Below are 16,439 nucleotides of genomic sequence, written 5' to 3' on the forward strand. Positions count from 1 at the left end.
GTGTGTTTGGCCTGTATGTATTGCTGTAGGAGTTTCTTCCAGAGGCTTTACAGTGGATGGGAGCAGAAGTCAGGCAGAACCTCGGCCACTTTCCGCAACAGCTTCTCCCGCCGCTCCTCCTTCACTCTTTCTTTGCGCAGCAGACACGGAAGCTGCCTCCAGGCCAGGAGACATCGGTGCAGCACCCGTCTGAAATGCAGGTGAATGTAGGGACAGAGGGGGAACAGAGCGAGTGAGCGATAAGGAACTGAATTATGGAGACCTCTGGGTTTTGACAACAGCTAATGAGTTTTCACATGTTGTTACTGGGGGTTCATTGAAAATGGCAGCGAGGAAGCCAGTGGGAATTCACCCACACACAGCCTGTGGTCATTTAGCCGACCCAACCTAAGAAACTCTTTGTTTGTAAAGTTTGTAAACGCTCATATTATGGTTTCTATTCTGATCACGTCTACCGAAGGACAGCATGTCTGCTTTCACTCAGGTCGGACATTGCTGCTCAATGTCAAAAACCTGCAAACCGAGCAATTTCCCAGCAGGCTGAGGGTTTAATAGCGTATAATCAAATGTTAGCATAAACAAAAACAAAAAAGCATACATTTTTTTAACCCCCTATATTAGCTGTAATCACAAAATTAATTGACTGAGGGTATTATTGGAGATTTTATTTTAATTTTATTTATTTTTAATTACCCAGGACGCTATGCTACGCCAGCAAGTTTAGCAATATTATTATTATTATTATTATTATTATTATTATTATTATTATTATTATTATTATTATTATTATTATTATTCTTTACTTAAGCAGCAAAATGCCCTAACTGACTCCATTAATTACAGTGATTTATAGCTAACAGCAAATACTGCATGAGTCACTTGAGTGGATTTAAGAAGATGACGGTGTAATTTACAATCTTATGCACAGGAAGTTTGAGTGGAAAATACATCCTTTATGGTAAACAGCTTCTGATGAATAATGCATATTCCAGTGCCAAACCTTAATCATTCTGCAGTAGTTGTTCATGAATAACCGCCTGTATCGCAAATGACGTTTCTTTATAGAATAGACTCTAAAGTGTCTACTCTATACAGTAAAAATGGATTCAATTTATAAGAATTAAATGCACTGACGTTTCTGATAGACCGTAACCAAACTGCCCTGACCTCATAATTGAATTTTTTTGCAAGCTCAATTTAATTAGATAGCCTGTAAGTTGGTTTTGTTCTACGCACACACACACACACACACACACACACACACACACACACACACACACACACACACACACACACACACACACGTCAGGTCATGGAGATATATCATACATGTTATTGTGCTCCTGAGCCATTTCCTGGCGGTCCCACTCCACCAGCCTCTCTTGTGTCACGTGGTCCAGCAGCGCCAGCAGAAACCTCCTCAGTATGTGGGTGCGGCGGAAACGCTCGGCTCGCTCCTCTTGGATCATCCGCCAGTCCTTCAGCTGAAACGGACAACACTTACTCAGATCAGAGATATGTTCATTTTAAGGGTATTTCTTGACTGACCTGCAGTGGAACAAGCAGTTTATGTCGCTATTCAAATTTAAATGGCAAGTTACTCAGTTCCAGTGGCGATGATGGCTCTACTTTCAATAAGAAAGGAAGAAATTGTTTAAACTTTTTCACATTAAAGTGGCTACGAGGAACTTTTAAATATCTTTAAAACAGACAAATTTTCCCTCTGATAATCATAAATTACCTTTAACAGCAAACGAGACCATCAGTGCAAAGAAAGCCGTTATTATATAGTTTTTATTAATGCCTTTGGTCTGGTTGCACACCTAGTCCGATTTTCGGTTTGCGCATACAGGCTCTACTATGGTCACATATTCGTATTGGTCGCAGATTTCATTGAGCGCAGCAATGCGATTTGAGTAGCTTTCTGTGAGGGCACGGAATCTTTCAGCTCTGTGAGAGTGGTTAATGACACTGCATCAACTCATTGCAATCGTGTGTGTGTGGCACTGACTGGCATTGAGTTGATGCAGTGTCACTAACCACTCTCACGGAGCCGAAAAGATTCTGTGCCCTCGCACTTACAACATGGACATGCACTATATTGCGTTCCTAATCATTTGACACTCGCACCGTCCGGCACACGCTAGAAAACAGCTTTAAGACAGTTGGCGTCGTAAAAATACTACCGCTTTTGTTCATAGGGGCAGCCAGCCGCCAAAGGTTCCTCGTAGCCACTTTAAGGACACCTGAAAATATAATTGAGTGCATGAAGGAGGGTAGATCAGGAATAGGTGATGCTTCGAGACACTGGTAGATGAAGGGTAAACTGCAATCCTGATTGTGTGTGTGTGTTTTTGTGTGTGTTTGTGTACAAACTCTTTTCCAGCAGCTTAAGCTCCTCTGAAGCAGGAAGTGCTGGTACAGTTGGTCTGCAGAAGTTTGTTTCTCACTCAGGGACTCTCTTGCTGATTGCTGCCAGTCTAGAGTGCACCGCCTCAGGAGGAAGAGATTGTGGTGAGTCTGGGCCAGCTGGCAGGGAGTGAAAAGAAAAGTGTCGATTGGAACTGATAAATGCATCCAAACTCAGTCATATGTGCCAGGTTGAAACAATGGCCTGTCTTTGACTGCTTCTCACATCTAACAAAAAGGGCTTCTTTGTAGCTGTTTAACATGTATGCACAAGAGCTTTAGCGGTTTTGTTTTGTTTGTGTCGGAGTGTGTGTGCTCAATTGTGTGCATATCCAAGGAAGATATGTTTTGTAGCTTTGCCTTTGGCTTGGAGTGTTTAAATGTTTTCCTTCTGAATGACTATTTTTAGCAGAACACTTTGCTCATTGCCAACAATTATCAGTCCATTACATGCGTTACATTGGGTTGCCTATGGATACACAGCTCACGATTTGTGGTAGTTCTTCATAGCAATAACAGAAATAACAATCAACTACTCCACCTAACTTTTTTTTCAGCGCACACACACAACGGACAGGTATCTGATGGTGAGTAGATATTAGCTGATTTTGACAAAGTATTCTGGATTACAATCGCTGAGCATGCCTTTAATAATAATGGTAATAAGCCCGGCAGTGTTATGACATTTGTCCGAGGCATTTGACTAATGCAGTTGGCTAGTCAAGCTAATGGAAAAAAAGCTTGTAGGCCTATCCTCTGAATCTCAATTTTTTTTAGGATAGATTACTCTTAATAATCTTCCTATGGTGGAAAATGAATAACTACACAAGCCCCTCAGCATGAAAAACACTGGAAGGCATCATGTCCACCAATAGTCTATGAGCCATAAAAAAACATCCAGCCTATTGCAAAGATTTGAATTATAAATAAAAAAAACTTTTAATACGTGACTGCCTTCTTGCCAACCAACGAATGCAAATGCAGTGCTGTATGCTTATACTTATTTTGATGTACAAGCACGCCTATAACCAGCGAGACTTTTTATTATTCAAATCCATGGTGTGTACCATAACTTTGATTTACTCTTGAAAGTCAAAATTCCTCCCTTACTTTACTTATTGTTTCCCTCTTCTGTGTGCATGATTGAAAATGGGGTTTGCAGTTTTTTTTTTCATTTTGTGTGCGTCAAAGTTTAAGCAGGCGCTCAGCCCCTGGGTTCATAATGTGTTCTTTTGAAGGACTGAAAATACTCTGTATGATGTTGTATTGAAACTGGCAGGGGATCTACCTGCACGTTGGCCTGTCTGAGCTCAATGAGGCGTTTCCATGGCTCCAGGCCTCGCCGTAGCAATAAGTTTCTTTGGTGATGTTGACGGGCCAGCTTTAACAGCTCCTGTTGCCTTATCAACTGCCTCTGTTTTTCCTCCTCCCTCTGCACACACACACACACACACACACACACAAAACGCACGCACACATGCACGTATGCACGCACGCACACACACAATAAATATTTCGATTTGCTGCGATGTGCCACAGGAATAGAGCCCTGCTACATGTCACAGTATTGCTCCTCGGAGAGGACAGCTCCCTGTGTTCTGACAAAGGTTTTATCTGAAACATCCATAAAACATGAAAGGCATCTCACCTCTCTCTCCTGCCTTTTCTCCATCTTCTTCTTTTCAGTGACTTTGCGTTTCTCCTCCTCCTCCTCCCTCTGCCTCTGCTCCTCAGCAGCTTTCATGTCAGCCTGGAAAGTAAAAAAAATTCAAATCTAAATTTCATAAACATTTCTGACAGCCACACCTTGCTACTTATCCTACACGTTCATTGCTTTCTTACCAGTTTATCCTCTTCCCTCTTCATCTTAAGTTCCTCGATTTCCTTCCTTCGCTCTGCTCGTTGACGTGCACGGGCCTCCATGGCTTCAAAGAGAGGGAGAGTCGGGGGCAAGGGGGGGTTAGCATAAGTTCTTTCTCTTGAGTGAATGTTAATGTTTGATTTGCTTTTTTTGATTCGCGATTTCATATTCTGACCACGTAACTGAATGGGACAGTATACATAAGCCCTACTGTTGTGTGACTATATACTCTTCTTATGTGTGACTCAGGGTCAAGCAATTCTGTGGACAAAAGAGCTACAGCATTCTGCTCGAAGAAGATAGGCACCCGCTATTTATGTTTATACAGTAATATGCATATTACATGGGATTTGCATGCCTTGGTCTTGCTGAGTGAAGGAACCTTGCAGACTGACCTGTGACGACTGGATGAGGGCACGTTGGGCGCGTGACGGCTTTTCTCGGAGGTGCACAGTGACTGTCAGGTTCTCCTATAACTCTGCAGCAGCAACAATCACAGCCAAGAGCACAACAAAGGCCGTCATAACTCTGTCTGCACATTCACAATGCAAATTTATATTCAGACCAAGTGTCTTATTAATTAATTTGACCGACAGACGTTCAACGGTCCATTGTTACTGGAAACAGTGACAAACTCAGTTCAAGGTTTTTCTAGACTTCTCGGAAAGGGTGTTTCATCTGCAATCAAAAACATATCGACTTTCGCACAACCTTGAAACTTTTGAAACTCCTTGTTTCGCTAAGCTGTACATGTCTTCTGTAGCTGCTATGCTTCTCTCCTACGTGGCTAGTATTTAAGAAGCAAAGCTATTCAGCTGATATTGACTTTCACTGCAGTTCACTTTGTTGTAGATCCTGAAAACAATAAGCATTTAAAAAGGTATTATTTCTGTAAAAAATAAATCCTTTCAGACAATTATTAGCCAGGGATGTGAGCTTACCCAAGTGACTAATACATCATCTGAAAGGGAGTTTTAGAGTTAGCACATTTGGGGCACATATTGTCCAGGGGGTTGCAGTGAGAGGGTTGAATAGGAGGCCAGTATGTACAAGAGTGAATATATTTTTAGGGTAGTGTACCTTATCCAGTACCAGTAAAAGTACATAACCTCCATATTCCTACTAGGGGTGGGAAAAATAATCGATTTTCCGATTAATCGCGATTCTCTCTCGAACGATTCCGAATGGATTCATAAAAGTTAATAATCGATTTATAAAAAAATATTTTCTATTTATTTATTTTTACTAGTATTTAATATTAGTATTTCCTGCGCCACTGCGCATGCACACCACACAAGTGCGAGTTGTTAAAAGTGGCGACAAAAGGGCAGAGAGCAGCAAACCCATTTGACCTGCACTGGCTTTGTGTCTGTTTACGTTTTTGTATGAGAGCTGAATTCCAAGCCATACTTTTTGCACAATGTGTTGAAATGACATATAAAATAATAGAATAGAAATCCTATAGAAACGTGATTCACAAGAGTAGAAAGAAAAACTGAATCGGTTTAGTTTTTACATACTTCCATATTGTGTTGAAATGCAAGCTGCATTGATTATTGCACTGGTCATAGAATGTCATATTTGTGACAAGAAAAGCTTTTTCTCTAATACAATATTAGAGAAGGTAATTCATCTGTTGATTGTATTTAATGATCATCACAAAAGTAGGAAGTGATTAGCAAACTCTGAGTAGCAAACTCAGATGTGTATCTAAATATATTTTTGAAAATCACACATAGGTATGTACGTAAAAAAAAAAGATCGCATCGAGATGCATTGAGAATCGATTTTGAATCGAATCGTTGACCTCGGAATCGAATCGTGAGGTGCCAAGAGATTCCCACCCCTAATTCCTACATGCATTTTTAAACATAGGTTTCCCATTATTTGTTCTTTCCTATACTCTATTTACAATCTGACTGTGTAAAAAATAATTGAATGCAATAATAAACCTACTGTAGCTGGATTCACTATGACTGAAGTTCTAAACTTGCACTGGAACAATTTTAAATGGTTAAATTTATTTTTTTATTTTAGTATGTGTTATAGTGTAGATGGACCTAAACAAAACTAAAAGATTCTTACTTAAAGTTCTAAAAAGTCACACTAGTAAGTTATAACTAGTGGCTTTATCGATGGCTAAAATGTAATGTACTGACACTTTATATATCTTGTTGACTGGTGTGTATCCCTTTAGCATGTAGATCACTCCAAATGACTATTTGAAATATGGCCTTCTGTAGAATAACTGCAGGACATCTGGCCCCCCCCTTTAATTAACTATTTAATCACATTTATAACTACAGACTTAATGGATTGATGTGCAAACCCTTAATTAACCACTTTTAACCACCAACATTTACAACAGCAGATGACTCACTAATCTTCTGTGGAGGGGACGACAGTAGTTATGCACTATAGCTTTAATACACACATATGTGGAGCTTGGGTGCTTTACACTTTGCAGGGGTCCTACCTCTGCTCGGGGCGGTCAGAGTTGTTGCTCATTGGTCTGCTGGAGCCTCTCAGCATGGATAGCCGTGTGAGCTGGGCGGTTTTCTCCATGGTCAGCTCCAGGTCCGCCATGCTCTGCTCCTCCTTCAGACGCACGATCTGCTCCTGCTGTTCCTTCAACAGTTGCCTCTGCTGCGTGATGATCTGCCGCTGGACCGAGTGTCTGTTCTCAAAGCTCAAACCTGCGCCCGACGACCATGCTGCCATCTTGGAACGGGCCAAACAGCCAGCGCCCTCCTCATCCCTCCTCTCCTGGGCCCGGCGGAGCTCGGAAGGGGTTGGTGCTGCATGGCGACGGGTCACCTGCCAAGGCTGAGTGGGCGGGGCCAAAGTATGAGTATTATTATTCTTAAGCACTGCGGAGGAGTCTGGGGATGAGATGCTTGACCTGTGGTGATCCTCCTGCTGGGAAAGGAAACAGAATAGCTTTATATAGAGAGAAATCAAATCATACCCTCAGGTCTACTACAAGGAGCTCAAGGGGGATAACACAGATATAATATCAAGTTTCTTAATCTTTACTGAGTTTCAGGAATCCTGATATGAACGCCAGGGGACTGCTGGCCTCTCTACTGACCCCTCCACTACGAACTCCCTCCCTGCATAGTTTCTTCCGTCCCCCTGAGCTGTTCCACTATCCTACGCCTCTTATTTCTCTCTAGCCTTACTTGTAGCCTCCCTGTGCTCCAAGATCGACACTGCTCCATCGTTACCCATCTCTCCATAGTTGTGAATATTTCAGCAGCAGGAAAAGTTTTGATCCCTAGTGTACTGTATGTGCTGCAGCGAAAAGTTCACTTTATCCCATGTGAGATTTGTAAAAAAAGAAAAAAAAAGAAAGGTATGCAGTTTAGCACCAAACTTATTTATAGCTTTAGTAATTGGGCCTTAAACCTGCAGTGGGTAGAATTTTTGATTTTTTTTCATAGCAGACTTGGTAGAAAATAATTATAATATCCTTAAAGAGGACCTATTATACTACTTTTCTGGTCTTAATTTCTTGTTTTACACTGCTATAGAGCAACCTGACACGAATCACATCACAAAAAACTATGTAGATTTTCGGGAAGCTCTTTCTCTTATTTTGGCGATCCAGCACGTCCTGTCAACACTTGAGTGTGTGTGCTTCGGCAATCTCCGCTCCCTCCGCCTGTGCATCGGCCATCTCCGCTACCCTCCCCCCCCTCCTGCAAACCCCACTCCGTTGTGATTGGTTACCTTCCTTCCGGAACACTTTCAGTGGCGGGAAGCGCGAGCATGGACCTATAAGGGCGTGAGGCAGACGCGAACAGGGAAGTGACAGCATTACCATACATGAAAACATCCGCGTGGTCACGTCACAAATTTTTATGCGACGTCACAAATTATGAAAGGGTAGACCGCTTTGAAGACGTGACTTCTCGACTGGCTAGAATAGTGTTTAGTGCTCTGCACAGACACCCCAGACGGTCAGCAGGGAATACGTCGAAATGCATGTAAGTCATTATTTGATAATTTAGTATGGTTAAGCATGACTATGAATCATCATAACAACGTTTATAAGTCATAAAATTCAAAAAACATCATAGGTCCTCTTTAAGTACGTTTAATTTAGTGCGTAATAGCTGAACATCTTTTTTAGATTTATTAATATTTTCATTAGAAAGGGTCTCTTATATCTCCATATTTCTCCATACCATGGACCAAGGCATGGGCGCCGCCATTTTGGAAGCGTCATAGTTGGAATGTCATCAGGTGCATTGTTTAGAATGTAGAATTGTTCTTGTCCTTGAAGGCCACTGTAGCTTTTGTTATTATTCGAAAGGGGTGGGGTTACCCAGGTATGTTTGCATTCTAGAACTTTCTTGATGATGTCATATTACACACTACACCTTTAAGCACCACCTGCCAGGGATAGGGCAAATGTGTGAGTCCTGATTAATTTTTTGGTGACACTTTTTTTAAATGAGATTTGTCAGGTTATTTTCAGTGGGAAGCATTAGCATGTATTCACTGTGCGTTGTTTCTAATGATAGGAGGGTTTTGTGAGTGCACCTCTCACCTGCTCCGTGGTCTCCGGTTGCCTAGGCGCCGCCTCAGGTGAGGCCATTACTGTCTGAGAAGTGGAGGTTTCTGTGACCTTGACGTGGCCTGTTGATGCAGCGTCTATTAGTGCGGCCATCTTGCGCCGGGTCTCCTGCTGCCGCGCCAAAAGCTCTCGCTGCTCCTTCTCCATCCGACACCATAGCTGCCACTCATTCAGGCATCGCCGAAGCAACCGCCTACGGTCGCTCTCTACAGCCAGCTGGCATTGTCTGGAGGAGGAGGAGGAGGAAACAAATGTGATTGTATTTTTAAACCTCAATGGTTCGTGGCCAGGGTATCAGGATATAAATACTGTGATGAAAGACCCTTTAACCATCTTGCCTGTTTTCAGCTCTTAGCCCCGCCTCCGTTCTCTCCACTTCTCGCTGCCTCTGCTCCGTCCACACCAGCGCCCGCCATGCTCGCCACGCTCTCAGCTGCCTCTTCCAGTCACAGAGGGCCTTGGCCTTACCCAAACGTAGCCTTCGATCCATTACCACTGAATACCATCCAGAGAAATGCCTCTGCAGACACTGAAACATGCATGTAGGGCCGCAGTGATGAATTTTGTTGTCCAAAATTTGCAAATACTCCATAAAAAACAGTAATGATACCAACCTTGAGGTCACGCATGTGAACCTTGGTTTGTATTTTCTGTTCAATATGTAGTCGCTCCGTGTTCTGCTGCTGCTGTTTTGTGTGTAGTGGAGGAGCTGACTGGGGGCTCCTGGCTGACCTCAGCCCTTCCACTCTCTCCCTTTCCCTGTGGAATAATAAACATACATGAACAATGTGTTGGTATACCAAGGACCCATTAGGGATTTTTCTAGGATTTCTTAGGCCATCGATTATTCTATTCTTGGTGCTCAGCTAGATCTTTTTTATGACCACAAAATAAAAAAATAACAATCCATTGATCAGAATGCCTTAACACTCAAACCAATCGTGAAAATTACAAGTTAGGTTTTAAAATATAATTTGTACAGACATTAAAGTTGTCTTGACTCTCTCTCTAGCATCAACATGAGGTTTACAATTTGGGTTTTGACTTTTACTTTAGCACCATCATGTCAATGTTTTATCATTAAATACCTGCGGCTGTGAAACTAATGACAGCCCAATCAGCCTCAGCTGTAGTTTGTGTTGGCTGCTAACTAGCAAATATAAGCTTGCTAACAGGATAATATAAGAGGGTGAACAAAGTTAACAACTGCGACATGTTGGGGAGCAGTTCAGAGCACCGACGTGCCTTGGTTTCACAGAGCTCCTAGCATGGCAGTAAAGTCAACTCATAGCATTGTGTTTATTTTAAATTTTTTCTATGTATCTTATATTGAGTGCACTGTGAATAATTCCTAGTAGGTACTCTACCTCTCCCTTTGTATTTCTCCAAGGGGGTTCTTAGTTCAGAAGTGCTTTATCGCCACATAATTCCCCTACTCAATCTTGTTGCATCTAAACCATGTTTAGCATGAATGCTTTTCTTAGCTGCAACATTATGAATCCATCAAGGTGTCATTTATATTTCTGTGACAACAATTAGCTTTTTTTTCGTTCATGGTTGAAATACTAAATATTTACAGTTGCGATAAAGAAAGGCACATTGTGACATTATAACTGTTCCTCCACAGATGACACTTTCCAGTCCCAATGTATGGGTCAGGGAGCTGGCAGCGCGGTAAATGCATTACCATCAATGAATTTACTCCACCATAGTAAGGTGGAGCAGCAGCAGGCAAGTCTAGTACGAAGCAATCAGACAGGAGAAGGCTGAGGGGACATTTCATATAGGGGTTGATTGTTGAAACCCACTTAGGGCTAGCTGTTGCTGTGGAAACCATACCTCTGTCGAAGCAGCTGTTCCAGGCCTCTCCTTTCCTCCATGTGGCGGCGTAGTCGGATCATTTCCTTCTGCAGCAGCTCCTCTTGCCTCCTGGCATCCTGCTTCTTCCTGCTCTCTTCCCCTCTCTCCCTCCTCCTTGCTTCCTCTCTGGCCCCCCACCGCACCTCCTTCTCTTTCTGCTGCCTCTGCCTCTCAGCCTCCCGCAGAGCCCTGTTCTCACGCACCTCAAGTGAAAATCAATAGCAAATTAAGAGAAACTGAGAAAAACGAGCAGCACGGGTGGGTGCCCATCGTGCCAGTTTATTGGCTCATGTTGACAAGTATCCCCAACCGACGGTCCCAGCAGTCACATTACCTGCATGTGTCGTGCTTCCATGGTGACTATGGGGTTTATCAGTCTCTTCCTGGTTTGTCCAACATCTAGCGCCAGTTCCTCCATCATCCCAGAGTCCAACACCTCCTGCTCCATCAGGTCTTGTAGGAAGCTGTTGACAGCAGTGTGCTCTTCCTCCTCAGCCAGGCACTTGTACAGATCTAAGTGTTTTTTGTTGTGTTTGTAAAAGAGAAGTATTATAATATCACGGCTATAACAGCAAGTCAACCTTTATAAGCTACAGATTTCAGCTAATTTCAACAGGATGTGAAAATAGATGTGCCGAACCTTAAAACTTGCTTGAGAAAGGGAATCTATTACAGCAAGCATTCAGTTCACTATCAATTTTGAAATTGTGTTTTCAACTATGTTGTAGTGCAGTTAAAAAAATGACTTGCTTTGAAACCACGACTAAGAGTCGGAAGACACTGTTGCATTCCTAAGTTGTGATGTAGGAGTGTGAAACACAAGATACTGTATTTGAGACTGTGAATGCACCAATAAAGAAGAACACAGTACTGAGCCATAACTGCGTTCCTACTGCTTCTATGATATTTTCCCTCTGACAAAAACTAAGTGATTAAAATTCTCACTGTGATAAATTTCTTATCTCAGTCAAGTCACGCGTCTGAAAAATGATTTTCATACTGCAGTGAAATAAATTCAATTTAATTAATGAGTAACTGGAAAGAAGAAAACCAATCTATAAACTGATGATAAGCTTCATAAAATGAACTAAAATCAGTATACATGACATACTTATGTATGTTAAAATGAGAAAAACCACTAGTGTGTTTTATAAGTTGTTACCTGAGTAACATGGTGTACGGATATGACTGTAGTAAGCAGTTAGTACAGTAGGTATTGTTTCCCCTAGGATTGAGACAGCGGGGCATTTGGGGACGCAAGGATGTTTTGGGTGGAAATTCTCAATGGGGTAACACTTATAACCATATGAAAACAAATGTCTTCATTTGACCTCCTTCCAAAACATTGATGTTAGATTAGGGGGTAATAAGTTACCCTACTCATCAATCAGCCTTGAGAGCCCCGTTGCAAAATGAATGTTATATGATATTTAAGCCTAAAAATATTATTCTATCTGATCATATCCAGCCAATTTTTATGGCGAACAATGCACTCGAAAATGTTTCCTTAGGGGTTTTTATTGACAATAAGCTCAATTGGAAAAAACACATATCACAGGTGTCCAATAAATTAGCGAGAAACACTGGGGTTATACGACGAGTAAGACCCGTGCTGTCAAGAAAAATTTGTATGGATTTATATTACTGCCTTATTTATCCCTTTATATCCTATGGAAATATAGTATGGGCAAGCACATACAAAACCAGTCTAGATTCGATTTTTATGTTACAGAAAAAGTTTGTTAGAACTGTAACCAACTCCAGTTGGGACGCTCATAGTGCTCCGTTATTTCAAAGTCTGAAGTTGTTAAGCATATATGATGTGAATACTCTTCAGATCGGCACTTTTGTTTTCCAGTTTTTCAATAATTTACTTCCCTCTTCTTTTAACAGTTTTTTTATAACCAGGTCACAGATCCATAGTCATCAGACCAGATCTGTAGATCTCCTTCACCGTCAATTTTACAGAACAAATCTTGGACAGTTTTCAATAAGGGATAGAGGTCCAGTCATTTGGAACAGCTTTCCTGTTACTCTACGTAAACACTCATCTTTAGTTACTTTCAAAAAACATCTTAAAATGTAGGGGAGAACGGGGTAATTTGTCACATGGGTTGGATGTCACATTCGTTATATCTCGCCACCAGAGCGCGCTAGCTCTGAAATGTTGATATAAAAAAGGTCCAGAATTGGGATCAGAGGTCACATACATAGACTTCCTTGGAGGAAGACAGCTGCATTTCAGGTGAGAGGATGTTTTGTGTTTTTCATGTCAAATTCAAAATATTTTGCTTCTCAGTATTTTTCTTCTAGGCTTTTACACAATGGGTTTATAACAAAACTCTTGTTACCCTCAGAAAGTGTGAAGGGTAAACTATAGTTTAGATTGTGGTTAGCAAGCTAATTAGTTGTCAGATGGTTGTTGGCCTTGATGCTAGCAAGAAATTCAAGTTGGGGTTGGTCGTCAAATTTTTTGGGGGGTTGGTTGTCACATGTTATCTCAAGGCTGCAGCCAGAAAAGGAACCCAATAACGAAAGAAATTGTCAAGCTGTATCCTCACTGACACCCCAGAGAAGGAAAGAATAGAGCAGGAAAAGGCAGCTAGCAAGCAAAAGAAAAAAGGGCAACAAAATCAAAACAACCCAGTGCATCCCAAACTAGACCAGCTGCCAAGGCTACAGAACGTTATGTAGGCCTATTTGTCAACTTGACAATGCAATTAAACATTCAAATTTGGTTCTGCCTCCTTGCCTTTTTTTTAAGATTTTTCCCATTAAGATAACATTGTGACAAACAACCCCATAGTGTGTGACAACCGACCCCTTGATGGGGTTGGTTGTCACAATGTGTCAGAGTGTCTTTGATGGTAAATTACTTCTTCATTACAATAAGTTGGAAAAAAAGAGAGACACACATTTCTAGCCAACACCTTAAGCTTCAATTTAATGTAGGAATGGCTATTGACAGATGTTTTGGTGATGAGCAATTCTCACTAGAGTAAAAAGTGTGCCTACTTACCCCGTTCTCCCCTACCTCATTTTAAAAGCTTACGATACTGTGTGAAACTGAATGTATGTTATTTTGTCTTTTTGCTTGTTAGTTACATCTTTACTTTGCTTTTTTACTATATGTACTTAAATGTATTTTCATTTTTGTAACATGACTTTGTAGTTGTTTTAGCTCTTTAATTTAATTTTTGTTTATCTTTTTTTTCTTTTACTTTATTTCTTTACCTTATTGTATTTTAATATCAGGTGGACATCCCTTATAAGCCCTTCGGGGTTTCTTTTGTCCCACCCGTGCATTTATGTATGTCTATGCGCATCTTCTTGCCATTTTAATCTTGTTTATCTGCACAAATAAAACTAAATTAAACTAATGTAGGGCAGAAACACTGATTATATTTCTTCTTGTTATGGTTTTGGCCAAAAGGGGACCCTTTATGTAACCCATTAAATCATATTATAAATATTGTAACAATGCAAAGAGTTTGGTGTAATGACAAAATGCTTAAAGCTCCCATATTATACACTTTTCGGTACTATTATAGGCCATATTATATGGTCTTAGTGGTCCCTAATACGTTTTTCTTTAATTGTTTGCTGAAAAAAACTTTCAGATAATTTATTGTACTATGTTGATGTTCACCTAATCTCACAATGGCCTATCTTTTAAAAAGAGCTGCAGCTCCCCTCGTAAATATACAATCTTTGAGCTGCCCCCGCCCCCTGTCCGGAAGCGAAGCCAGATACGCCTCGCCCTCTGTCTGTCAGGGCCGTGGACCAATAAGAAATAGGGGTGTGGGCTGCACAGTGGAAGCTTCTGGCTTTCCAGTTTGTGAGGTCAGAAACGAGGAGAATTCTGACTGGAGTATATTGGGGGCAGGGGTGGGGGTTTCAGAAAGGGGGAGAGTGAGAAAAGGAGAGATTGTTATTTTTTAAATATTTTGGCAGTCTCTAGGCACACCGTGGACGCATGGATATGTTAGAACACATTTAAAAAGTGCATTTAGCATAATATGTGACCTTTAAAGTAAACTGCTGCTACTACTACAAACTAGCTTTAATTCATTAGTCCTATATGATTTATTTTTGTTGTGTAAAATATTCAGTCATTATGGCTATGTGAAGTCATATTTGAACCGGTTTCGGTAAATTAAAACAATAATTCTCAGATAAGTTGGGTAAGTAACACGGTTTTCTTCCTTGCTTTGTACCATCGAAGTTGCTGTAGTTCAAAGTGTCAGGCTGAGGCCTAGCTGACACGACTGGGCTTCTCCTCCCGGCGGAGCACATCAAGTCATCTTCGTCCTCCATCTCCAGCTCCAGCCGCAACTTACTGCCCAGCCAATCCCCAAGAAGAGCCTGAGCTGCAAGCAGAAACCACGCAGATAGGCTCAACTCTGTTATATAGGCTACATAACGCTTCTCCTAAGTTTTTTTTTTACCTACCTTCACTGTAAGCGTCTTCATGATCTCTTAACTGATCAGAGCTTTGCAATGGTACGGCTAGTAGGCTGGTCCCTGAATGAGATTTATTTTGGGGGAAGACTTCAGATGCAGCAAACTCAGAGGCCACCTCCACACGCTTAGGACAAGGACAGAGAAAAAAGGGACGAAGGCCTCTTGTAACTTACTCAAATGGTCATCACCAATTTGTCTGATGATTGTTCAAAGAATAATTTTGTCTGTACATTCATTGCAGAAAACACAAAATCATTCATCACAAAAACACACATACAGACAGCTGCACAAGCACAATCATTCTTTTCACCTTCCTCCACTGATCGATCTCACCATCCTTCACATGCAGCAGTTCATGAAAGAAAAACAAATTCAAGTGTAAGCAAATTGTTTGCAAGAGAGAGGCCACAGGGTCCGTACAAAATGCTGCTCTCATGATCTCCTTTGCCTGGCCGGAGCTTGCAGACACCTTGAGCTGTGGGTTCAGTTTGCAAATTGAGAGCTCAGCCAATGTCAGGTGTCTGCGGATTATTACACAGGAAAGCTTAGCCATTGCCCCAAATCAGCAGATTATTTGAAAATCGTTTTACCAGATGTACAAAAGGTAGGGCTTTTACTTGCAGAGGTTTAATTATAGCCTACCTCCATCTCAGGCTGCAGACATTTGACAGTATTTGAGAAAGGCCATATAACCATTTCTAAAGTGTCCACTGATATGAGCTATGCCTTGATATCTAACCATATGCATAGTATTAACACGGATGGCTTATCCTTTATTCATAAATCCAATAGTGCTCTTTTTACAATTGGAGTTTTACATCTCTTGGAGGAGTGATAATCCTGCAGAACATTTTTATTGTATGTTTTCCCTTTAGATATGGTGAGAACCTTGGATTTTTTATCCAGAATATGCAGCCACAGTTTAATTGGTTCCCTCCCTCCAAAAGCCTTATACCTCCCCATTTAACATTAATCCAACTGTAAACTTACTTTGTCTGCAGATGGTTTACTCTCGCCGAGCCTTTTCCAACTAAACAGCTGAGCGTTGTGACCTGAAAATGCCATCGTCTATGTATTTGTAGACTGCGTTGCTAAAATAATATCGTCCCCAACCATAACAGTGACCTCTTCTACGCCAAGCCCTAATAAAAAAGATTTCAAATTGATGTAAACAGTAAGTAACAGAAGTCACTACAAAGAGCCCAAGCAAAACGCAAAACCTGTAAATAAAACTGCCGACGACTTGACCACTTAGGATTTTGG

At 41.3% G+C, this 16,439-nt stretch overlaps 1 protein-coding gene across 1 annotated transcript; it reads right to left on the bottom strand.

Moving 5' to 3' along the window:
- Nucleotides 1–35: 35 nt before the first annotated feature.
- Nucleotides 36–15,729, bottom strand: ccdc191 (coiled-coil domain containing 191; the record flags this gene model as incomplete). The annotated part of the gene is made up of 16 exons (XM_080050059.1): nt 36–189; nt 1,330–1,484; nt 2,377–2,529; nt 3,698–3,841; nt 4,058–4,159; nt 4,252–4,334; nt 4,666–4,748; nt 6,747–7,186; nt 8,826–9,078; nt 9,191–9,381; nt 9,467–9,611; nt 10,692–10,915; nt 11,047–11,225; nt 14,930–15,082; nt 15,165–15,300; nt 15,487–15,729. The coding sequence occupies 16 exons, from the start codon at nt 15,727–15,729 to the stop codon at nt 48–50; spliced, it is 2,826 nt and encodes a 941-aa protein (XP_079906185.1). The 3' UTR covers nt 36–47.
- Between the last annotated feature and the right edge of the window lie 710 nt (nt 15,730–16,439).

The sequence above is a fragment of the Ammodytes marinus genome (assembly GCF_949987685.1).
Source record: "Ammodytes marinus genome assembly, chromosome: 21".
In the NCBI taxonomy this organism is placed as follows: domain Eukaryota; kingdom Metazoa; phylum Chordata; class Actinopteri; order Uranoscopiformes; family Ammodytidae; genus Ammodytes; species Ammodytes marinus.